At 37.3% G+C, this 21,968-nt stretch overlaps 13 protein-coding genes across 13 annotated transcripts; 3 read left to right on the top strand and 10 right to left on the bottom strand.

Moving 5' to 3' along the window:
* Window positions 1-32: 32 nt before the first annotated feature.
* Window positions 33-2,454, bottom strand: BDF20DRAFT_114774 (cation efflux family-domain-containing protein). Its single transcript, XM_053074715.1, has 9 exons — window positions 2,015-2,454; window positions 1,884-1,949; window positions 1,582-1,810; window positions 1,308-1,480; window positions 1,132-1,244; window positions 1,009-1,052; window positions 864-943; window positions 369-785; window positions 33-284 (listed from the first exon to the last, which is right to left on the bottom strand). The coding sequence occupies exons 1-9, from the start codon at window positions 2,123-2,125 to the stop codon at window positions 162-164; spliced, it is 1,356 nt and encodes a 451-aa protein (XP_052932947.1). The 5' UTR covers window positions 2,126-2,454; the 3' UTR covers window positions 33-161.
* Window positions 2,455-4,419: 1,965 nt separating this feature from the next.
* On the top strand, window positions 4,420-5,985 carry BDF20DRAFT_838639 (uncharacterized protein; the record flags this gene model as incomplete). Its single annotated transcript, XM_053079187.1, has 5 exons — window positions 4,420-4,480; window positions 4,600-5,028; window positions 5,106-5,350; window positions 5,443-5,739; window positions 5,824-5,985. The coding sequence occupies 5 exons, from the start codon at window positions 4,420-4,422 to the stop codon at window positions 5,983-5,985; spliced, it is 1,194 nt and encodes a 397-aa protein (XP_052932946.1).
* Window positions 5,986-6,536: 551 nt separating this feature from the next.
* BDF20DRAFT_114631 (major facilitator superfamily domain-containing protein) lies at window positions 6,537-9,378 on the bottom strand. Its single transcript, XM_053074714.1, has 7 exons — window positions 9,283-9,378; window positions 8,811-9,209; window positions 8,463-8,724; window positions 8,332-8,398; window positions 7,370-8,248; window positions 6,909-7,288; window positions 6,537-6,803 (listed from the first exon to the last, which is right to left on the bottom strand). The coding sequence occupies exons 2-7, from the start codon at window positions 9,002-9,004 to the stop codon at window positions 6,771-6,773; spliced, it is 1,815 nt and encodes a 604-aa protein (XP_052932945.1). The 5' UTR covers window positions 9,005-9,209; window positions 9,283-9,378; the 3' UTR covers window positions 6,537-6,770.
* Window positions 9,379-9,761: 383 nt separating this feature from the next.
* Window positions 9,762-10,745, bottom strand: BDF20DRAFT_916094 (uncharacterized protein; the record flags this gene model as incomplete). Its single annotated transcript, XM_053084406.1, has 3 exons — window positions 9,762-10,301; window positions 10,387-10,607; window positions 10,676-10,745. The coding sequence occupies 3 exons, from the start codon at window positions 10,743-10,745 to the stop codon at window positions 9,762-9,764; spliced, it is 831 nt and encodes a 276-aa protein (XP_052932944.1).
* A 646-nt stretch (window positions 10,746-11,391) lies between these two features.
* BDF20DRAFT_890190 (60S ribosomal protein L38) lies at window positions 11,392-12,150 on the bottom strand. The gene is made up of 4 exons (XM_053082184.1): window positions 12,119-12,150; window positions 11,898-11,958; window positions 11,684-11,806; window positions 11,392-11,610 (listed from the first exon to the last, which is right to left on the bottom strand). Exons 1-4 carry the CDS (start codon window positions 12,119-12,121, stop codon window positions 11,588-11,590), a joined length of 210 nt encoding a protein of 69 aa, XP_052932943.1. The 5' UTR covers window positions 12,122-12,150; the 3' UTR covers window positions 11,392-11,587.
* A 169-nt stretch (window positions 12,151-12,319) lies between these two features.
* On the bottom strand, window positions 12,320-14,175 carry BDF20DRAFT_890187 (uncharacterized protein; the record flags this gene model as incomplete). Its single annotated transcript, XM_053082183.1, has 4 exons — window positions 12,905-14,175; window positions 12,548-12,815; window positions 12,430-12,483; window positions 12,320-12,342 (listed from the first exon to the last, which is right to left on the bottom strand). Coding segments are annotated over exons 1-2 (1,295 nt in total), but the record flags the coding sequence as incomplete, so codon positions are not given.
* A 418-nt stretch (window positions 14,176-14,593) lies between these two features.
* On the top strand, window positions 14,594-15,640 carry BDF20DRAFT_826339 (RTC4-like domain-containing protein; the record flags this gene model as incomplete). Its single annotated transcript, XM_053078066.1, has 1 exon — window positions 14,594-15,640. The coding sequence occupies one exon, from the start codon at window positions 14,594-14,596 to the stop codon at window positions 15,638-15,640; it is 1,047 nt and encodes a 348-aa protein (XP_052932941.1).
* A 1,731-nt stretch (window positions 15,641-17,371) lies between these two features.
* On the bottom strand, window positions 17,372-17,679 carry BDF20DRAFT_890180 (uncharacterized protein; the record flags this gene model as incomplete). The annotated part of the gene is made up of 1 exon (XM_053082182.1): window positions 17,372-17,679. A coding segment is annotated over exon 1 (226 nt), but the record flags the coding sequence as incomplete, so codon positions are not given.
* A 94-nt stretch (window positions 17,680-17,773) lies between these two features.
* On the bottom strand, window positions 17,774-18,454 carry BDF20DRAFT_826325 (uncharacterized protein; the record flags this gene model as incomplete). Its single annotated transcript, XM_053078063.1, has 1 exon — window positions 17,774-18,454. The coding sequence occupies one exon, from the start codon at window positions 18,452-18,454 to the stop codon at window positions 17,774-17,776; it is 681 nt and encodes a 226-aa protein (XP_052932939.1).
* Window positions 18,455-18,695: 241 nt separating this feature from the next.
* Window positions 18,696-19,465, bottom strand: BDF20DRAFT_799132 (uncharacterized protein; the record flags this gene model as incomplete). The annotated part of the gene is made up of 2 exons (XM_053076331.1): window positions 18,696-18,947; window positions 19,016-19,465. Coding segments are annotated over 2 exons (702 nt in total), but the record flags the coding sequence as incomplete, so codon positions are not given.
* Window positions 19,466-19,631: 166 nt separating this feature from the next.
* On the bottom strand, window positions 19,632-20,001 carry BDF20DRAFT_890164 (uncharacterized protein; the record flags this gene model as incomplete). Its single annotated transcript, XM_053082181.1, has 2 exons — window positions 19,921-20,001; window positions 19,632-19,848 (listed from the first exon to the last, which is right to left on the bottom strand). Coding segments are annotated over exons 1-2 (174 nt in total), but the record flags the coding sequence as incomplete, so codon positions are not given.
* BDF20DRAFT_890163 (uncharacterized protein) lies at window positions 19,988-20,197 on the bottom strand (the record flags this gene model as incomplete). Its single annotated transcript, XM_053082180.1, has 1 exon — window positions 19,988-20,197. A coding segment is annotated over one exon (156 nt), but the record flags the coding sequence as incomplete, so codon positions are not given.
* Window positions 20,198-20,670: 473 nt separating this feature from the next.
* Window positions 20,671-21,271, top strand: BDF20DRAFT_890157 (RlpA-like double-psi beta-barrel-protein domain-containing protein-containing protein). The gene has a single exon (XM_053082179.1). The coding sequence runs from the start codon at window positions 20,690-20,692 to the stop codon at window positions 21,101-21,103; it is 414 nt and encodes a 137-aa protein (XP_052932935.1). The 5' UTR covers window positions 20,671-20,689; the 3' UTR covers window positions 21,104-21,271.
* Window positions 21,272-21,968: the final 697 nt, after the last annotated feature.

Raw genomic sequence — 21,968 nt, 5'->3', positions numbered from 1 at the left:
ATGTAGATTAGATGTGGGGGAGGGTAAAATAAGGGGGTGGGGAGGAGAAGCCCATACCGGGATAAAAAACAAAAAGGGCTTCATTATATATGTATGTGTGAAAAAATTGTAGATATCAGGGTCTAAATAACATGTCTTCTATTATCTTTTATAATTGATGGCTAATGCTGTGAGAGTGAATTCTGTAATTGCTGAAGGTGATCAGGGGGACAGCAGGCATTTGATTGGCAAGATTCTTCAGTACAGCGTAAGAGACATACGCTTGAATTGTTATGGTTCAAATCCTGTGCAAAAAATCAGGGTGAGTTTTCCTTTTGCATCTTTTTTTAATGCAGCTACAACATGCATGCCCCACTTGTTGCGCTTACCTCAAGGGAGGAGGGTGCAGCTTGTTGATTCGTTAAATTGCCGTCGTTAGTGGGCGCAGAAGAAGAAGAAATGGAAGAAGTAGCTGAAGATTTCATTTGACTGTTACTGGCTGCAATCATTGTGGACGATCGTAAACCATCGTAAATGTTATTCTGTTGTGTGGTATCTGCTTTGTTTTCTGCAGTATAGTTGCACTTTTCGTCGACATAAGGCGTAACTTGAAGAGCTGTATCTTCCACAAATTCAGGTTGAATAGTAACGGAATGGATGCCATAAGTATGAAAAACTGAACGTATTTTAAAGCCTAATTTCATGTATTCCTGTCGAGAGCTTAATAGCACATGTAAGGTTGCGATAAGTTTTATATCATTCAACTGCCAAATATGCAGCTCATGTATTGAGATTATTCCCTCCAACTTGGAAAAAAAAAAGGATAAGCATAAATTATTAACCTTATCGTTACTACACACTATTGCATAAATTCAAATTTCTACCTTCTGCAAAGCTTCATAAACCTCACCCAGGTGTACGCTCTGCGGTACTCCTTGTAGCAAAATGACAGACGTTTGCTTAACTACGTAATGTGAGAAAATTGATGAAAAAAATGAGCAGAACTCAAACACAAGGATTAATTCTTACCCAAGGGAAGGGCTGACATGAAGATGACACAGGTAATCAAAGTACTAATAAGGAGGATAATAAAATCCAAAGTTAGCAATGTCTTTGAGCCTGCAGATAAAGAAGAAGATTTTTAACCAGTACCTGACAAGTGGATCAGCATAAAACCTCCAACTGAAGTCTGTCAACCAAATAAACAAGGCGGATGCAATGACAGCCACATTTCCCAAAGCATCACCCATAACATGCAAAAATATCTATAAAAAGCGTGCATTTAATCAATAGAGATCACTTTTGCTTTACTACTTTTTCTCACTTACACCTTTCATATTTAGATGCCCACCGCCGCTTGGCTGAGTATCATCTTCAAGTTTGTCTTCATAATGACCTGTATGTAGTGATTCGACATCGTTCGTTTTGTAAGGTTGGCTCCTATGCTCATGTTTGCTCTGACCATGGCTATGCCCGTGGCTATGTCCACCATGTCCGTGCTCTATTTAGATAAACATGCATATGCAAACAAACAATGCTCTTAGTATTCGACGTCAATTATATGGTTTTCCGTTGAATTCTAAATGTTGCATTATTGTTTACCATGGAATAAGACTAAGCCTAAAAGATTGGCGCCTAAACCAGCACAACCTGTAATCAACACCAGTTTTGGATTATGAACATCCTCGGGAGATATGAATCTTTCAATTGAATCAATCAAAATAGTAAAGCATAAGGCTAATAGGAAGACGCCATTAACAAGAGCGCCCAGAATCTCTGCTCTTTGCCAACCATATGAATATTTGGGATTATATTGTGTCTTTTTAGCTACCTGTGAAAGAACAATTTCATCGTTAAGGCAATGTTTTTTTCATCAATTGTGTCTTATCGTTATCTTGCATTACTTTGATGGCCCATAGAGCGATACACATGCTGATTAAATCGTTTAACATGTGAAACGAGTCTGCTATCTACTTGGAGAGCGGGAACGCTTAATGTAGTCTTCTCATACAGAATACTTAATAGTGATACTTACCAATGCTAACGAACTGACATAGTAACCGATAACAATTTCAACGAAGAAAAATGCAGTTGTGATAACGAGCATAAAGTATATCCTCGCCTCTCTGGAAAATGTAAACTTCATCTTTGTCGTTTTGCTTCTACTCTAATGTATCTCTACTCTAATCGGGAATGGCTTGCTTTTTTTCGGTTGCTTTTGGGTTCGTTTATTCGGAACTTCGATTTTCTACCAAATTGTAAGATTACTAATGGACAGTGTAAAGTGTTGTAAAAAAAGAGAAAATCAGTGCTGATTTTGAACGTTCGTACAGAAATATGCAAAGAGAAAGAGAGATGGTATATCGCCAAAAAAAAAGCGGATAGAAGAAGAAAAATATGTATGAAAGTGTCTATTATTTATGCTGATGAATTTCAACTTAAATATTCGAAAGGGATTTAGGGGGTGAGTCGAACCGATTTGAATGTTTTTTTTTATTTTTTTTTCCATCTTTAGCTGATTTATAATTGCTGAGAAAGCTCATGTAACGGATATCTCTCTATTCATGTATTGCGGCTTTGTTATAAAAGGTATATGCTAAAGTATTGTAAAACCATATTGCACACGCAAAATGTTTAGAGAAATGAAAGGGTTGAAATCAACGTTTATGCATAGAGCCATCATCCCTCTCTATCTCGTTTAAATGATCTTTTGTACGTACACGCACAGATCAAGAAACTCTGATCTGAGAGTGAATGGATTGCCTGCCGCTGCAAAGCTGGAGTAAATCACGATCAATGTCTGATGACAGTTTGGGAAGTGATTGATGTAGTACAAGCGAACCAGGTTTAGGTCAGCATCAGAAGTGACCTTGCAGTTTCGTGAACACGTTTTTTATTCGAAGCTCTTTCCAACTCTTTCCAGGGTTGTGATGGTAACTTTAGAAACAGTCATCTATTATAAAATGAACGTCATACACCCTTCTGTTAGTTTATAAAAGATTCAAATGCCCATTAAGTGGGGATCAATGTTACCGACCTTTCGGCTAAAAGGGGTATCATCATTGGTAACTGTGTTAACCAAGGATTTGAAACTCGTCCCACAAGAAGTGCCGCACTTACAAACAAAAACCATATTCAATTTAAACTTATGCCGTTCGAGAACATTGATTTTGATAACGGTTGTTCTCATAAAGGCTTCAATTGAACGATATTGTTTTCGACATCGGTAAAGAGTTTCATAGATCCTTGAAACTATGGCTTACTATTAACTGTAAAATAAACTGGGTAAATGTAATTTTTACCTTGCTTCCATAGATTTGTTGAATGATGTAAAGAAAGCAAAAGTTTGATTATTATCAACGTTCGATATTAAACACAAACTTCCCATACTATCCAAAGGCAGGATTTGGTTTGAAAACATTGATCTCTATCATTTATTTTGCGTACTCTTTCTATTTTTTGTTTTATTGTGAAAGTTTTCAACTAGAAATGCTGTTTTTATGCTTGAACAATGAAATGGAATGCCAAAAGGCAAAACAGCAACAGCAACAGAGCAGCCAGCTCGAGAATGGGTATCCAAGTTACAAAAACGGTTAAGCCGTCTACAGCAAGCTGATTGCTATCTACAACAATGAGCGATAAGTAGTTTATGTTTTGAATGTGCTTCAAGTATCTACTGTCGTTGCAAGAAGAATAATAACAGTATATATACCTATATAAGAGTAAAGCTGTCAAGCATGTCAGCAGTTACAAATTCATTGATTCCCAAACAAGAGAAATTAAGAATAATGTAGTGGAAACTTATACATCAACTATTTTGTAGTATGTATCTGATTGTAATGATTTGTAATATATCTGATTAATGCCAGGCTCAAATTAATAAGCACTTTGTGTAAACTGGTAATATTGGCGATAATCTATTGTGTAGTATTCTGAGTAATTTTTGTGGGTTTGCGTGAGACATTTATCTGATTCTTTTTGGCCAGTTGAATGTCAAACGATAACTTTATTGAGCACGTAGGACCTTTTTACTGAAAACAGCAATGTTACATATAGGCGCGGCCTTGCGGTAAAATATTTTATCAGATCTCAATCTCCCCCATTCCCCCGTTGATTTTATTTCTCCGCCACGGGCACTTCTCAAACTGCGTTACAGTAACGGTTATGTTTTGAGAGGATCGCTGCCGTCCGGTTTCAAAAAAGAACATCTCAATGGTATTTTATTTGTTCGCTGGACATAAACGATAACAGGTTTCCAGCAATAATGAGATGGAAAAAAACGAATGATTATAACCCTTAACAGGGTGACTGTATTATCTTTCATAATCATTGAAAATCAGATAACTTTAAATTGTTTTATAAATTTCACTGTTAATAATCAATCTTAACTCATTTCACTTTATTTTGCTATCCTCTTTCTTATCTCTCTAATTAGCAGACATGGTAACGGCAACAATCAACGAACAAAAGAATATTGTTTTCATTGGTGCATCCTGTGCAGGTAGCGTATTTAGGATAATGATGACGAGGTTGTCTTCAAGGGACAGCAACGCAAAAATTTCAAGCAGTCTTCTCACCGATACCAATATCTTTATACTACAATTTGTTTTATTATAATAGCTATTGGTGCATCATTAGATTGGTGCCAAAACCATGACGAAAACTACAGAATGATTTTGATTGAAGCAAAGAGTCATTTCAATCATGTGTTCTGTTTCCCCCGTGCTGCGGTCGTTGGCGGGTTTGAAGAAGAATTATTTGTTCCTTATGATAACCTTTTCGACGGTGATGATACAATTGGTAAAGTGATTCAAGCTCGTGCCACTGCTATTCATGAAGATTACGTTGAGCTGGACCGAGAAGTTCCCGGTTTTGGAAATAAGGTCGAATATGCCTACCTTGTTTATTCTGCTGGTACTCGTATTCCTGAACCTGGACGCTTCAAAGAGGAATCGAAAGAGGAATGCATTGCAAGATTGAAACAGCATCAAAAATTGATTGCAGAAGCTGAGAGCCCAATTGTTATTGGCGCTGGCGCTGTAGGCTTGGGTATGTGCTGTTTTGCATTTGGATTGTCATAGTCGTTGGAAATCAGATAATTAATTTTCCTTTGAACTCAACGATAGAACTCGCTTCTGAAATTAAGGAATTCTATCCTGAGAAGAATGTCACATTGGTTCACTCTAGAAATAGATATTTGCCTAAATTCAAAGTTAGTGTAGACGTGATGACCTATAACATTCTTAAGAAGAAAGGTATCAAGCAGGTTTTGGGTGATCGTGTAAGACTACCACCTGGAGGTTATCCCCAAGAAGTGGGCCCAGTTGAAGTGCACACACTCGGCGGAAAAGTAATCCATGGTGATCTTGCTGTAAGTTCTTGCTAAATGAGGTCATTTATATGCATTAAACGTTAAATCCAATGTATTAACTGTATGTCAATTCTTGGGACCATTTTAAATAGATCATGTGCATCGGTATGACACCAAATAACGCCTTATTAGCTGAACTAGCGCCAGACTGCATCAATAAAAAGACCGGGCTAGTCAGAATTAAACCTACAATGCAAATCGAAGATGATCGCTTCCCTAACATATTTGCAGCGGGTGATGTGTGCGAGCATACTGATTGCAAGAATGGTCATTCTGCATGGATGCAAGCCATTGCTGCTCTAACAAATATCAGAAAAATGATTGAAGGGGCTCCATTAGAACCTTATAGGAGCAGGAATACGGCAAATATCAGGCTCGTTCTCGGCAAGGTAATTAGCAGCTTTTTAGAAGCATTCATTGAACAAATGAACATTCGCTAACTGAAAAGTTTATTATACGTTCATAAACAACAGAAGGATGCAATCATACAAACAGATATGCTTGGTCCTTCTATCGCTGTAGGCTCTTGGATAGCAGGTAGGAACATTCCTTACAATGTCCACGCCGCAATGTCTTGGTTCTGGTTGAAGAATGATCTCCGGGCAGTAGCAGCCAAGTCAATCAAACCATATTAATTTTTTTTTTCTATAATCCTTTTTGTACTATAATGAATTCCATTACATTATTTTCCATAATCGTATGCTTGTACTATTAAATTATTCGTTTTGTCTCACCCTCTCTCATGTTGATTGTAATAGTTCGTTGGTTGTACTATTTAAATTATTCGCTTTGTCTCACCCTCCTCCCTCAAGTTGATTGTAATAGTACGTTAACTTTCGGCTAATGAAAGCTGAAAGAACTTCAAGCTCTTCGAGCAATCTTTTGTTTGTGCATATAGGCATTCTAAAGGTAGGAGTTATTGCATTGCCATGCTTAAGAAATGAGTGTGTCCTTTTGAATGGAATGCTAACAATATCTTGAATCACATAAACCAGAAACTTCTACTAATATACATATTTGTCGGAGCTTGTTGTACCTGTACCACGTTAAAAGACCCTAAGACTTAGATCTACTGATAAGAGGAGCCTTGATCAGTGGAATTAATGACTTCATGGAAGTAGTGATTGTGCTCTTCAAAAGGTTACAGATATTTTCGTTACTTATCAATTAGAGCTTATATCCTTGAGTCGTATATATTTCAATTGACATAGTTTATGTTGTGGGGGAAAATAATGTAATGTACATAGAAATAGCGGGAGAGTCTGAATATTACTAATATATTTTATGATGATCAGTTCAAATAGCTTTTTAAGGAAGAGCATGTCTTAATAGAAAATATGTGGATTAACATTGTAAGGTTGTATAGTGAAAACAAAAAGAAGGAAAAAAAGGTGAGGAGAAGGATTATCAATTACCATCACTAGTCAAGGCCATCAGTTAGAGACAGTTGCTCCTATCAAATAAATATGGAGAAATGTTTATTAGGAAATCATGTTTGTACTTAATTTCCGCACTAAGAAAATGCTTTTATATAACAGTTTAGGAATTGCTGTCTTACCTTTCGTAATGCATTCGTATCAGAAACCCCCTCATTGATATCCTCAACAGAATGATCTTCATGTTGATCATGGTCACTCAAGCCGAAGGCTTTCATACGAAAGAAAAAGCAAAGAGCAAGCACAGACAAACAAAGCGAGACAATAGAGAGAATTCTTTGTACCTCACCATAAGCAATAGAGGCACCATCATGCTGTTCTTTAGGAAGGGAATTAATGTAAGTGATGTCACCAAGAATTCTTGCTGCGTCATATTCACCACGAACGTGGGCTGCGAGTTGACCAGGTAAAAGAGCATTCCAAATAGCACCTGAAATTGCAGAACCAATACTTGTAGCAATTGTACCGCCGATCTGTTGTAAGGCAGTGATGATAGCAAGGTCTAAAACGCACGGAGGATTTTACAATGAATTTGTAACTGTTTTCTTAAGAAGTTGCGATTGTAAGTTTAAAAGAATCTTACCGCGAGCAGGTACAGAACTTTGACAAGCTACTAAACAAGGAACATAAATAAAGCCAGAACCAAGACCAGCAATTATCTGAGAAATGATAACAAAACCAATGGGAGAGGTAGGGTAACGTGAAGGAATCATAAGACCCATACCGAAAATATAAAAGCAAATGCCAGCAAGTACAACAGGCCTGTAAATTTTATAACGCTTCATAATGAAACCTCCAGCTAATTGAGAAAGTAAAAATGTACAATGATAACCATCGTTGATATAGTTCGACTCCCAGATAGAGGCATATCGAGTGACTTGAAGGTAGATGGGAAAGTAAGTCCAATTAGTAGCACGAATAGTACTAATGCAAGCGCAGACCATCACACCTGCAATGGGTGTCGATGTACTCCAATTACCTACGGGGATGACGGCGTGCTTGGCAACCTTCCATTCGTAAACAACAAAGACAAGGGCACATACAAAACCACCAACCAGGCAACCAACAGTGGGTGGAGAGTTCCAGCCGCCCCAATTAGAGGGGCCAAGAACAAGTGGTAGTAAAATCATACAAAGAGCACCAATAAATAAGATACTACCTACAGCATCAATTTCAGAAGCAATGAATGTGACCTTTTGTAGGAATGACATACTTTGGTATTGGGAATTATTTTTCTTTGACAATTGTCCTGACTTCTTTACTGCTTTTTCAAGTCTAAGCATACCCCATAAGAGAGGAACAGCAGTTGCACCGATACAGAATGGTATCATAGCATAAGCCCATCTCCAAGTACTATGTGTTACTATAGCTTCACCAACAATAGGAGCAACAAAAATGTTCACTATAGCAGGAAAGTCGTAAAAAGCCTGGAAAACACCGCGATTAGCAGCCGATGTGATATCTATGTTTTTCAGTAAAATTTGATATAGTTTTTAAAATGGCGAGCTTTTTCTGCATTGAAAAGTTGCTCAAGTGAAATCATACCGGCAATGAGGACATGTCCAAGCACAGCAACTCCTCCATTTCCGAATGCATATAAAACTTGCCCACCCTATCAAGGGAAAGGTTATGATTGAGAAAAAAATATGAACATTTTCGACTTGCATCTGACTTACGATAATGGTATTGAAGTTAAGGGCTGCAGTTTGAACTATACCAGAGATTATATAAAAGAAGATGGCGATTGTAATAGCTTCTGTTCTACCGATCATATCAGAGAACTTTGCATACATGGGCAATAACACAGTCTGAATAATGTACAAAATAACAGTGACCAGAGACGCAAGATTGAGGGCATTGAATGCACTGTAAACATATGGCGATGCAGCGTAGATTACATTGCCTTCCCAGTTTTTTGCCCATGCAACCAAAACAATACTATCATGTGGAGAGAGGTAAGAACATTTTTTGGAGAGTCACATATACAGTGATAACAGTTTTCTTCTTCTTCCTGGAAAATTTACCCAGTAACGACAAGAATTTTATCCCATTTACGGCCCAGTTTTTTCATAAGAACAATTTTCTGGATACCATAGAATTGATCGTTTGCGCCAATTTCTATCCCATTATTGGCGACTGTCTTACGAACCGATTCAGGGTCTATAGACATCGTTTGATAATTGAATTGATTTTCATTTCCGTCGATGTCCGCATTCATTGCACCAAGGAATCAAAAATAAAAAAAGACAGACTTAAGAAAAAGTAGAACGAGAGAAGAATAAAGGATAATGTTATTTCGTGTTAAACGAAATAGATCTTGTTCAACTATCAAATGTGGGGTTGTTGCTTTCGTAAATTGTAACACAGTCGAGTTATCTGATTTTTTTCTGTTTATCTTATCAAAAGAGATCTGTGTTTTTGATCTAAAATTAAAAGTTTTTGAGAGGGACTTTCAAATTGAATTTATTTTATCGGGGATGCAAATTGTTACTTTACTTTGTGGCTGTATATGATCATAAAAAAAGATCGGTATCATTTTCGTTAAAACCCGGTAAAATCAATACAAATTTGCCATGTATATTTCTGTAAGACGCTCCGTTTGAGGGCCACATAAGCTGCCTTGTCGCCCTTGTCCTGAGTGAACTGATACAAGTTTGTAATCGAATATCTATTATCTTGTATGATAGTAGTAAGCTGGTTCCATACGACAAATCCAATGCGTTAGATACCTTTATACACAATGTGATTATAATTACATTTTCAGGCCTTTTACTATGAAACTTCAAGTTTATTTTGAGGAATAGTTAACTGAGCTTTGCCTGATCAGACCGTAGCTACTTGTCCGCGCAGATAAGATTTTTGGCAAGAATGCATTTGAGCAATAGTTTGTCTTTGTGGAACAATTCGCTTCGAAAATGCTAAGGTGTAAAAAACAGTAACCGCATTACTAGTATCTGAAAAGAGATGCAAAACCTTTATTGTATTTTCTTTTTGGCCAGAGAGGCCTTCTGTCCATGTCCAATGAGTTTACGCATAGAAGCAAAACCATATAGCATAGTGCTTCCAGTCCACTTTAGTATGTTCAAAGGGCTATACCAGCGACGTTTTAAACATATGCAAAGAGCGACAAAACTTTCTGTAACATGTGTTACAGAGGCCCAAAAGAAGATAGATTGAATTAATTCTGGTGTCATATAATTACGAAATGAAAGCACAAATGATGGGAAAAGTCGGCGTAAAACGTCATCTGAAGCATAGCCCAATAAAGCAGTTGCACCCATTCCGGCTGTTATAATCAACTGCCAATGTCTATCAGCAGGATAAAATACATCGAGAGGGGTACTTTTGGGAACAGAGTTCTCAAACAAATTTCCAACTGCAGAAGATGCAATCGCAGCTGAGGCTTCCGCCTCTCTGTCTTCTTTTGCTTTGGCAATTTCCGCTTCTTGAGCATTCTCTATCGCAGCAGCTTTCATTAAGGCTTGTATAGGTGGAGGGCCATCAAGTGAACTAGGCTATATTTTGGAAGAAAGTGAAGATCAGGTCAATGATGAATGCTACCTTCTAAGTGATGAATTATTGCATTTGTCAATAAGCTACCATGCCAAGCGCTTTTTCTGCTTCCTTAGCCATATCTTCTAGTACTACACGGACGTCCTCTCGTTTCGTTACAGGTGATGTATACTCAATAAAGACCTCGTCCTCCTTGCCTTCCGCATTCTTATAAGTGACAATAAAACCTTGCGAGTTGAGACTCTTGAATGTGGCACTGACAGCATCAAGCTTCTTTCCAAAATGTTTGACATAAGCCAGATTAGCGTCTAATGAACAATCGAAATCCTTGTGTCAAAAAGAGTCGAAAATATTTCAAGGAAAAAGTGCTATTTACTCGCATGGCCGCTCATATAAGCTGAAATGTAGGCACTTGCTGAGGCAATAGGATCAGGGAGTTGTGACATTTTGACAAGCTTAAATTTGAAGAACAAAGCAGAGATTTCAAATTGCCCTTTTCCATTTTATTAATAAATTTATCGCTCTTCAATTTATTTTTTTTTCTTTTGAGGACAATTTTCGAGTAATATGAAAATGAAGGGAATACATATTAACTGTTCTGTCAAAGAGGTAGCTTTTCACATGTAAGCCGGCATCAATGCTTTGACCGCTCCTCTAAATTCTTTAGGTAACCTAAGAAGACCAAAGGCTGTCAATGTTTTATACACTTCAAAATAAATCCTATTCAAGCCTTACTCTCGGTCTTCGATTTAACTGCATCGTTATCTTTAGCCAGGAAAAATAAATTCGATGACGGCACTTGACGTTCATATAACCTCTACAAGAATGTATTAAGTGTAAGCTCGTGCACAGTCCTAGGAAAGTGTTTTTGACATGAGATTACAGTATTTGGCCTTAGATGTGACAATTCTGCTTTTAATACTCTAATTTCTTGTAGCTTTTCGATGGAAAGAAGTCAACAGAGATGCTTTATAACCGTTGACACTCAATTCACAATACTCTTACTTCTTTCTCCATATTAGCCTTATTTAAATCTGTCATTGCAGAGAAGTTTAAAAAAAGAAACAGGCGTGAAAAAGGAGAATCAAAGATCAGTGGCTGATTTTGAAGCCTTGATTCAAAAACCTCCACCCCAAACTCAAACATATTGTAAAAAGTTGATAACTGTAATCACTGACTTGAAGAAATAGATGTATTGACATATAGTCCACTTTCAGCATTTATTACAAGTTCTGAATAGCAGTGAACGAAAAATACAAGGCAATACTGAACACATCAATGAATCAATTTAAAGTTCTTGGACACTGAGAGCTAAATTGAGGAAGCAGCAGCAAATCAATAAAACAGTTGAAGCACAGTCATAAGAAGCTAAAGTAATACTTACCAGGAGGAAGAGATTGCTTAAGCTTCAAAGCCTTTTGCTTATCGTTAACAACGAGGGTGTACAAATAGCGAGAGCATCTAACCTTGAATTTGTATTTGTCACCGTTCTTCTTGACACGAGCAGCTGTGGGTTGCACGTACAAAAAAAAAAGGTACGTAAATAATATGTTCACAATGGTTTCATCGTCATCATCTGGTATTGTTCAAACTCTTACAAGTGGCGTCCTTTCTGCGGGTGATTTCGAGGAAATTCTTAATGTCCACAACCTGCTTGGGCTAAATGAGCGTTTCCATTCGGAAATTGTATAATTAGAACAAAATCAGTCTCTCACTTTCTATTTGCATCTAGGCGGTCTGAATCCATCCATCCTCCTCATCTTTTCATAGGGAAACTGATGGATACGTTGATAATGCCTGTTTGTCTAGCTGAACATACCATTGGATGAATTTATACCTTGCTGAAAGAGGATGGAATCACTTCAATGCACTACTACACTTTGAAACAGTTGCAGACACTTTCAGAATAATAATTCGAGCCGGACTTTAATTTTGGAATTCTTAATGCTGATCCCTTTGAAAGTTTCTCGTTCATAATGCATGTCCTGTTACGAAAATACTAGCTTGCCACTATGTAACCTTCGCTTCTGCACTAAGGACAAGGTACAACAAGTTGTTCGTTGGGTGCCAAGATAAAAATTTATCATGTTAATTCTCTCACTTACTTGTATATCATATCTCTATACACAGATGTATACCATGTCCGTGTACAACTGTTACTCTGGAAATTTTCAAGGGACGAAAGTAAGAATGTACCAGCACACTTTAAATATAGTCTTATGAAATTCTTAAAACTTCTATGGTTCAGCTGATGTCCGCCTGTCCTTTTGAACCATGTATCCATACAAAGCAAGTACGTCTTTTTAATTACATATAGAATAATTACACCCAAAAGTCGGGGGGGGGAGGGGAAGTGAAGTTCGACATAATGCAAGTTTTCTTATACATGAACAAACCCATAATAAAAATAAAATAAAATAGGATCTGACATTTGAAGGCATGTGCTTCCTTAATAGTAATTACCTAACTTGGAACCATCTGAAATAGCATAACTGGCTGTACATCTCAATGTAGTTGTAGGTATTTATTGAAGTTGAGATTACTCGCTACCAACTACACCGCCTTTATTCAAGCCGACAGCTTTTTCCACCACTTCCCTCATTAGATCTATTAGTGTACAACATGTAATCATAATATGTGCTTCTAGATGGTCTGGCCTTTCAACCAATTTCAGTACATGTTTGTTGATGGACAAAGTTCCTAGAAATACAAGGTATCCCAATCGGTGGCTATCAAACTTGGCTATCAATCGCCATTTCTTTTTACCAGTACGATTCGTACCATACTGGCCATTATCTGAGTTTGATAAACTATTCTCGTCTTTTGGTCTAAGTTCGCAGATCAAATCATGCGAAAGCAAGCTTACTCTCTTCCAACGTATACAATATCCCTCAAATTCCATGTCATAGACGAAGTGTAGGTGTGATTTCGTACGGTTTTCTAACTGACTTGATTTTGTCAGTGTCGATGTTGAATTGGTCTTGTTGCTAGCACTATCAGTAGCAACGATAGGATCGCTTGTTTCTCGATGTAAATCAGTTGCAGACGCATTACATGTGGCTGGTGTAGGAAAATCTCCCCACTCGATTGTGATTTCCTTTTGGAATGCCCTTCGTCTTGCTTCTGCTATTTTAATAGATTTATCATCCAGCTGGTTGTGGTTACTTTCCAGACATGTTCTGTATAATATATTTTGAAAGCCCCAAGAATAAGAATGAGGCTGCAATTTTTTGAAAGCCAATACGTTTGATTTATGGAAATAAATGTCATGATCAAAAGGTCGGGTCAAGGAGGCTTTACGTAAGTCATAGTTGAGCAGTTCTTCCATCGGTTCCTTTTTTAGTATTTGTAACAGTGCCATTTTGCTAGTAATATGGCCAGTGGGCGTTTTAGTAGAAGCTGCAGTGATATCTATGCTTGTAGGTCCTTTGATCGATGCATTATCTTCCTTGGTATGACTGCTATCATCATCGTCGGATGTACTTGGGTTGATATCATCCATAGAATGTATTGTTACCCCGGTGATTGCTGTTGCTGGCCTTTGTGCTAGCAGTAGCAATGGTATTTTGCTATGGTGGGATTGTTGACTTTGAGGGCCACTTTCTTCATCTTCATCATTTGTTTTGATATCGGGCCTTTTCCCATTAATGAATTGTGGTCGAACAATCAAATCGTCCAAGACCTCTTGCGGCAAAGTTTGTTTATGCTCATCAACGTCATATTCGTTTGGCTTGTCATAGACGGTGGATAAGTCATCCTTTGTATCCGGTTTGTTCATATAGGTATCATCTGTTGGTCTATATTCTATTGACGCTCTTGGATCAGCAGCAGTAGTATCAGACTTCATGAATGGGGGCAGGTTCGTAGAAAAAAAAGGGGGGAAAAGCGTACCTGAATGATACCGAAGCGGAACGCTAAAAAAAAATAAGGTCGTAAATTGAGAACTTTAAAAGAGAGTCGCCAATGGTGACGCGATTTATCGTATTTCAGATGTTTATTTGGAACAAGTCTTTCTTAAGAAACCGCAGAATCAGTGGTTCAAAACACTTTCAAAATGCCGTTCTCTCAGACTCCACGTAACTCAAGAATAACTTACCAATCCCTTAGCAGAAAGTGGAATGCTGGAGCAGACAGCAACACGAGCAACGGTAGAAGCACCTCTGCAGACACATCCAGTGCTCAATCTGAGCTTATTTTACCAAAGAAACATCAGATAGAGCGAATACAGAATACTCCAAACTTGGCTTCAAGCATCAGGAAAAGAAAACAATCAGAGACTGACAATCAACTTCAAATGCCAACCAAAGTAAAGAGAAGTACTAATCCATTTTCTGCGAAATCGAGCGATCAAGATCGATCGAGGTTTAAGACGTCGCGAGTCTTAAAGACCATCGATGATGACGATGACGATGACGACTTTCAGCAAAAGGACATGAAGTTCAAACTACCGGATAAAAAAAAGTCTTTATCAATGAAAAGTGCAACGTCAACAAGTTTGGATGAAAAGAGCAAAACGGAAAAATTAGCCAAGTCAAAAGCCATACTGGAGAATCTCAATAAAGTAGAAGAAGAAATGGATGACAATAAGAAAAAAGTCATCTGTCCTTACTGTATGACTGTTTTGGAACCAATTACAGATGCGTTGGAAAAAGCTTTAGAAAAGATGAAACGTAAAGATGAGGATTATGAACAAAGGCAAGAAAATCAGGCCTCTTCTTCCTTTACATGTTTCAATATTGTAATAAAGAGGCCTGTCAGTAATGAAGAAAAAGATGCGTTCTGCAAACTACACAAGAAGGAGCTCGTGATCAAACCAGAAGGGGTGAAGAAGAGATTTCCAACAACGATTGATTTCAATGCAGTGTCTCGACGTATAATGAAGTTCAGGAGCGAGTTGGAAAGGGTGATCAAAAATGAACTAAAGAGTGAGTATAGAGAGATTGCCGAAAGTGCATATGAAGAACAAGGTATCAGCAAAGCGAGAAGCACAATGAGTATGATGGCTCGTTTCGAGGCTTCGTTACCGGGTTATTATGGGCCCAAGGGTGCTGGGGTTATCTTGAATACGTTAAATGATATGTTTCTCAAAAGTGGATATCTATCAAAGTATTTGGTTTCGCAACAATTACCAGTGGAGTTCCTTCAGCAGGTACTGGTGCCTGAAGTGGGCTTTCGATTAATACGTGAGGATTTACTAAAAAACCAGGGCCTAGGACGGCCGATGGAGAATGCCACAGAAAAAGCAAAGCAGATAATGCGTGAAAGTTGTGAATATGGTCATATAATGTTCCCGAGTGAAAACCAACATATCGACAGTGAGCAACAAAGGACAGTAATATAGACTACTATTGGGACGAAGACGATGATTTAAGCGTATACTAGCCGTACCAATGGTTCCGATTTATTGGAACTAGAAAGAAGAGCATTATTTTCTTATTCTAAAATCGACGGTTTGAAGACCAATACCTTTATTTTAGTTTGTATAAAACATATAGATATACATCCATATACCAGTAGAACAAGTAATCAGCGCGTATGAATTGTCTGATACATGTTTAAAGTTGATGTATCGTACGCGATTCTTGCAGCTCTTCTCCGAAAATAAAAACCATGACAAACTCAGATTGCGGCAGGATGGGTATTTCCGTCCAAAAAGCTTAAAACGAACCACAAGATCCAATGCAAAAGGTGTGAATCTAAGTATAACGAAAGCATCTGCATAAACGCATATTTAAAAAACATAACTACAATTGCTTCGAATGTGAAAGCGTCCTTTACATTCGTGTCGACAAGTCTTTCTGTCTCTATTGAAGACGATCGTTTGCAATACCCCTTGTTTTTTTGGGTTTCTTTTCCTTGATATTTGTCATCCAATGGAAGAGCTCCGAAACAAAAGTCTTTTTTTATCTAAATTTAGTCGCGAGTTGTTGTCAAACGTTGATACCCATTGGCGTCTCTGTTACTGCTACACACGCACGCACGCACACAGGGTCCCATAATCTTTTTATGTCGTTTTATGTTTGTGCAGTCAACAAGCTAGAAAATACCATAAAGTGAGAAACGCTCTCTAATCGAAAACACCAATTGTTACCAATAAGTAACTATGGACCGTTTCGTATAAAGTAGCTGTTGTGAGCTGTTTCTGTAGTTTCAAACTCTAGTAATAAGTATATCAAAACCATACTCTAAACTAAATCTGTGGCAATTCGGTAGTTCTACTGCCAAATGAATAGAGGTGATGATACCTACATTCAATGAGTTGGGACTTGGCGAATCATCTGCATTTTGCTATTTGACTTTTTTCTTTTTTTGCGTTTTTCTCTGATTTCCAAACGTTTCAAAATGTTATTTTTGTATATAATAAACAACCATTCTAATCGGTCCCCGTTTCATTGAAAATGTCAGTCAAAAGATAATTGAAAGTACGAGTGCTAGGCTTTTTTGTTTGCTAGAAATACTGTACGCAGGCCAAAGTAATTGGATTTTTCTTTATTGGAGAAATAGCTCTTTCTCTAAGCAAAATGCTATCAAAAAGTAAGAGATGTCTTTGCAAATGCGCTTTTCATCACAGATTGTAAGCACCTTTTACTCAGACAAATCTAGCTGTTGTCTATCTTGAATTAAAACAATGCTTATTTGAGTCTTGTTTTTTGTTTCAGTTACAACATTTTTAACGCGTTTTTAAAAATAAATAATTTTTTTTTTTTTTTTGTATCTTGTTGGATTCTAAACTCAATTTACAGGGACTGACTTGCAATTACAGTATTTTAACTAATATTTTAGATGAAATACATTTTTTTTTGGACGATTAATATTTTCATTTTAGATGAGTTGCAATTGTGTTGTAGACCAAAATATAAACCGTTTAAACAATGATTCAAATTCCAAAAACTTGTTAGCAGTGCGAAACAAAAAAAAAAAAAAAGAAAAAAAACCGTACTATTCCTCACCTGTAATGATCTAAATCCTTGAAATACAAGGAAAACCGTGTTTATTACGGCGATTATTTCTTCTTCTTCGCTGGCTTGAAAATGTCGGGTCTTCCCGCTCCAGACCAAACTGCTTGGGATATAGTCATCATGTTGATAGCGGCGTTAATGTCTCTCTGCCATAGCTTTAGACATTGCTTGCAATGAAGAACGCCGGTACCCTTGAATCCAGGGGTATTAACAATTTGCATATCATCATAGAAACAGAGGCTGCATGTTTTAGAGGTTTTGAATTCATCGATTGTGACAACAATCAATTGACCTTCAGCTTCACGTTTCTTCAGAGTTGCAAAAAGTTTACCGACAACACCACATCTTTGCCCTTTCAATTTTACTACATCTTTTCCAAACATTCCAGCACCAAAGACAATCAATGGTACCCTTCTAGGGAATCCTGAGTACTTATCAGCCTTCCACTTCTTGTCACTTCTAAAAATTATCAATCAGCGCGTAAGCTAAACGATGAACATGTAATTCATTGATACTCACTTGATTGGCGGCTGTTTGTCAACATTCTTTCCTTTCTTCTTCTTCTTCTTCTGCTGTTTTTTCCTCTTCCTTGCCTTGCTTCTCTTTTTGCAATTGTACTTGGCCGTTCCATGAGTCAACATGTTGGCCATAGTTTCGGGTGCTCTTTGCCTTCCTTGGTACAACGTAAACCAGTCCTTTGCTGTTTCATGTCCATAAAAACTAAAGAGAGCGTCTAAGTTATTGAGCATATAACTGGTGAACGCCTCATATACTCCTAGACGAGAGGTCTTTGACGAGGGGATTTGACTTTCTACTAGATCTATTCCTGTAACAGCTTTTATACTGTTCAATTTCTTACAATATTTCGTTGACCCTGCCATATGATAGTATTCGGATGTAGTGCATCTTCGCACTTGTCTGTTATATTCAAGGCCAATAGCAGCAGTAAAAACAGACTTTCTTCCGGGATCCAGGGTAATAGGTAAATAAGTATTGTCAACTTCATCCAGAGAGAAATCATCAAGAGTGAGGTCAAATTTTTGGAACGAGGCACCATGGCCAGATTGTTGTCTTTTATAAAAAAGAAAGTCAACTGAAAACCCATCCGTTCTGACAATATTACCAAAGAGCTCTTTGTTATCACCATTCGGTGTAAGTTCAGAGATACTACATGTGCACAAGAAGTTAAACCTCATACATTATACTCGACTGCATACCGTATTAACTGTATGCTTACCTTTTGTACCTGAGTTTCTTGAAATCAAAGACATGGAAAAACAGCTCTAATTGGCTTTGGTAATTGCGGGGTAAAGAACGTTTCACAAAAGAAGACAGAGCGTTCACGCTCAAGGTAATGAACCTCCATTGAACGGAAACCTTTGGCAGTAAGGATAACAATTTTGGAAGAGGACGTCGTCGTACGTCAAATGGTTTATGATCATCGTGTTCGCTCTCAAATTCTGCGTTCAAAGATAACAAAAAGGGTACGAAAGACCCAGGATCAGCAGATAATGTCTTCATGTTCACTTTCTTCCCCAGCTTCTTCTTCCAAGGTTCACAAAAGGTTTGGATCTTTGCTTTTATATCTTTGGTAAGGTAGTCATCAGTTGGCCATTTAGGTTTTCCTTGGCATATCTCTTGATAGCAGAAATCACTTGTGACCTTTTTGACAAGCTTCCAAGGCATACACTACGCAAGATGAGAGCTTTTTTTTAAAATTCATGTAAGACCCCAAGTAATATTGAGTTGCAACTTACCACAAATGCCGTTTGTATTTTATATATCAAAAAATAGAGAAGTTTCTCCTCAAAATTTTCCACTATACTGTTCGTATAGGAATTAGCAATTTCGGTGCATGCTTCTGTAATGGCTTGACTAAGTCCAGGAAAGAGCTTGACAGGGAAGACAATCTTAGGGTAAGTCGTTTTAAAAGAATCAAACGAGCTCAGTAATTGTTGTGATATCAGCCTACTATTTGTTGGTCTTTGTCCATTCACTAGCTGTATCATAGAGTACCAGAAATTTTGTGTAAAGATATATTTAATACACTTTGGCTCAGCAAGAGTGGCATTTTCCAAGACGTAATAATTCACAAAGAGCTTGGCTCTAAGAACCAAGTTTCGGATAACAGAACAAGCTTCAACAACTTTTGACTTGAATGTGTTGCGATAGTCACCAAAAACGCAGTTATCAAGAGGCAACCTTCTTGTAAACGCCTTGTAATTACTTCCCAAATGATGTTGAAAGACCTCTGCCTTTGATAATACATGTTGAGGACACAGAGGAGAACGCACCGATTTATGTCCTGGTTGCTTGCATTTGGTACAACAGGTATTGTCTTTATCCGGTTCTTCATTATTCTCTTTCCTTGCTTTCTTCTTTTCCTTCTTGATTTCAAAGTTCTGTTTGCGTTTTCTGCCTATCGAACCAACTATAGGTACAATGAGGTCGCTTACTAACGATGAATTTACCAACTTTTGAAGCCACATGAGGTGCTTACCTTGATCTGCAGTTTCTGTCTCATACAATTGACATTTAAAGTATTGTTGGGTGTAATGACCCCCTTTACCGCAATCAATACACGTTACATCTAACAGTACACGATGATTAATCTCTACGTATATATATGATCAGGTATATAGGCTTTCAAAAGGCAAGTTACCATTAACAGCACTTGATTTTTTCTTTTCAAAAATTTGCTTTTTCTTTTCATAAATTATTGTTTTGAACATGGGTCATAGTATGTATCTTAAAAACGTGAAATAAAAGTGAAAGAGACAACATTTGACTCTAAGAGAGCAATATATTTTATAGTGCTTATCTTTGAAAGTCACCCATGAACGCATACAAAAACATTGACAACAGTTAATATAACCATCCCATTCCGCTATGGTATCTGTTATACTATGACCATCAGCCCTCTATCAATGGTTTGATGTCAATCAATTCAAAGTTAACTTTTTTTGGAATTCTTGTCCAAAAAAGGCACCAACGAATATCTTGTTGGTCTCGGAACACATCGTCATTTAGTAAAAAAGTTGTCAAGCTTTTTGTAGTTTGTCCTATTGCAAGATAACATCAATAAAACCATTATTGGCGACTTTCTTACTGATAGAGACTAATTTCTAGGGTTCGATTGTATGTCATCCTTAATGCTGCTTGAATATCACTGAATAATTGAGTATCCAAATATCCAAATACTATGGACTTTTCTAAAAATATTTTTTACTAAATCTAAAATTAAAATGTATATTGTCCATTAAAAATTGTAAATCGTCTAAAATATAAGGTAAAATACTGTATTATTTTTTTTGTCGCTCCATAGACGAATAGATCAGGATAACAGTGAAAAAGGTATATAAAAGGATAGACACGTTGGATAAAACATCTCTTTCTATTATCAAACTATTATATATCAAATAAATCAAAAAATGTTGTCTCGCTCTGTTGTCTATCTTACTGCTCTCTCTGCTACCCTCCTTGCTGCCTTCAATGGTGCTGCTGCTTCCCCTATCAATAAGCGTGATGATGAAATGACTTATGGTGATGCTACCTGGTTTATCGCGTCTGATTCTGGTTCCATTGGTGCTTGTGGTGAATTTGAACCTGATGATGGTTATATTGCTGCCCTGAACGGTGAACAATACGGTGATATGGATGCTGTCAGCGATGATTGTTTCAGAAAGGTTAGAATCTACCATGACGGCAAGTCTGTGGATGCCACCATCACTGATGCCTGCCCTGGATGTACCTGGGGTTCTCTCGATTTGACTCCTGTTGTTTTTGAAGAACTCGATGATTTGGACATTGGTGTGATTGATATCAAGTGGAGATTCCTCGATTAAAATACAACCCTCTTTCTTTTATTTACTACTTTTACTATCACTACTGAATATTCACTGCATTCTTTTTTCTCTTCATTTGCATTACTTTGTTCATCTTTCCATTCTCATATTACCCACTTTCTTCATTCCGATATTATCATGTATATAAGCTTAGAATTGCTACTTCCCTTTTCTGTCTTTTTTTTTTTCTTTTTTTCTTTTTTGTATTTCATAATGATCATCCCTTATATTACTCTGTACACTATTTAATAAACTGGTTTTATTGATAGCACGCATATAAAAATTGTAGCACTCATTTCTCATTAGTGTGCTTATTCAATACTGTTTATACTGCTTCGTTTCAGTATTAAAGGACAGCAACGATGCGTATATTTGGGTCAGTCATACTATGCATACTATGTATATATCTTGAGGCTTCAAAAATTCAATATAAGAATCTAGAAATGAGGAATAAAAAAAATACTATTGGACGTGTACACTCCTCGCCTTAACTGTAGCCTTATTACATACACAAGCTCCTTCTGTAGTGTGCATAAATGCTTTACATGCCTCCTTTTCAAAAATGTGTTTTTTCTTTTTCACAGAAACCGACCATCACCCCTTCCCCACTCGCAACTAGCAGCGTAGATTGTCTAATTTCTATCCAATGTGTTATCACTAGAGAAAAATCTATCCCAGCTAATGTATCTTTCTTTCATACTACTTGTAATGCGTATTGTGTGTTATCTAAAATAACAAGATGTCATTGATTCTGAACCTTTAATGGAAAACATAACAGATATCGCGTTCAATAGGTAGTATATATCATCCAACTGGAAATCTGGTATCAGATCGACGGGAAGGGAATCATTATACGCCCTTACTG

Source organism: Mycotypha africana (genome assembly GCF_025528875.1).
Source record: "Mycotypha africana strain NRRL 2978 chromosome Unknown BDF20scaffold_10, whole genome shotgun sequence".
Taxonomy (NCBI): domain Eukaryota; kingdom Fungi; phylum Mucoromycota; class Mucoromycetes; order Mucorales; family Mycotyphaceae; genus Mycotypha; species Mycotypha africana.
The sequence above is the reverse complement of the archived record's forward strand: the minus strand, read 5'-3'. Positions and strand labels throughout refer to the sequence as shown.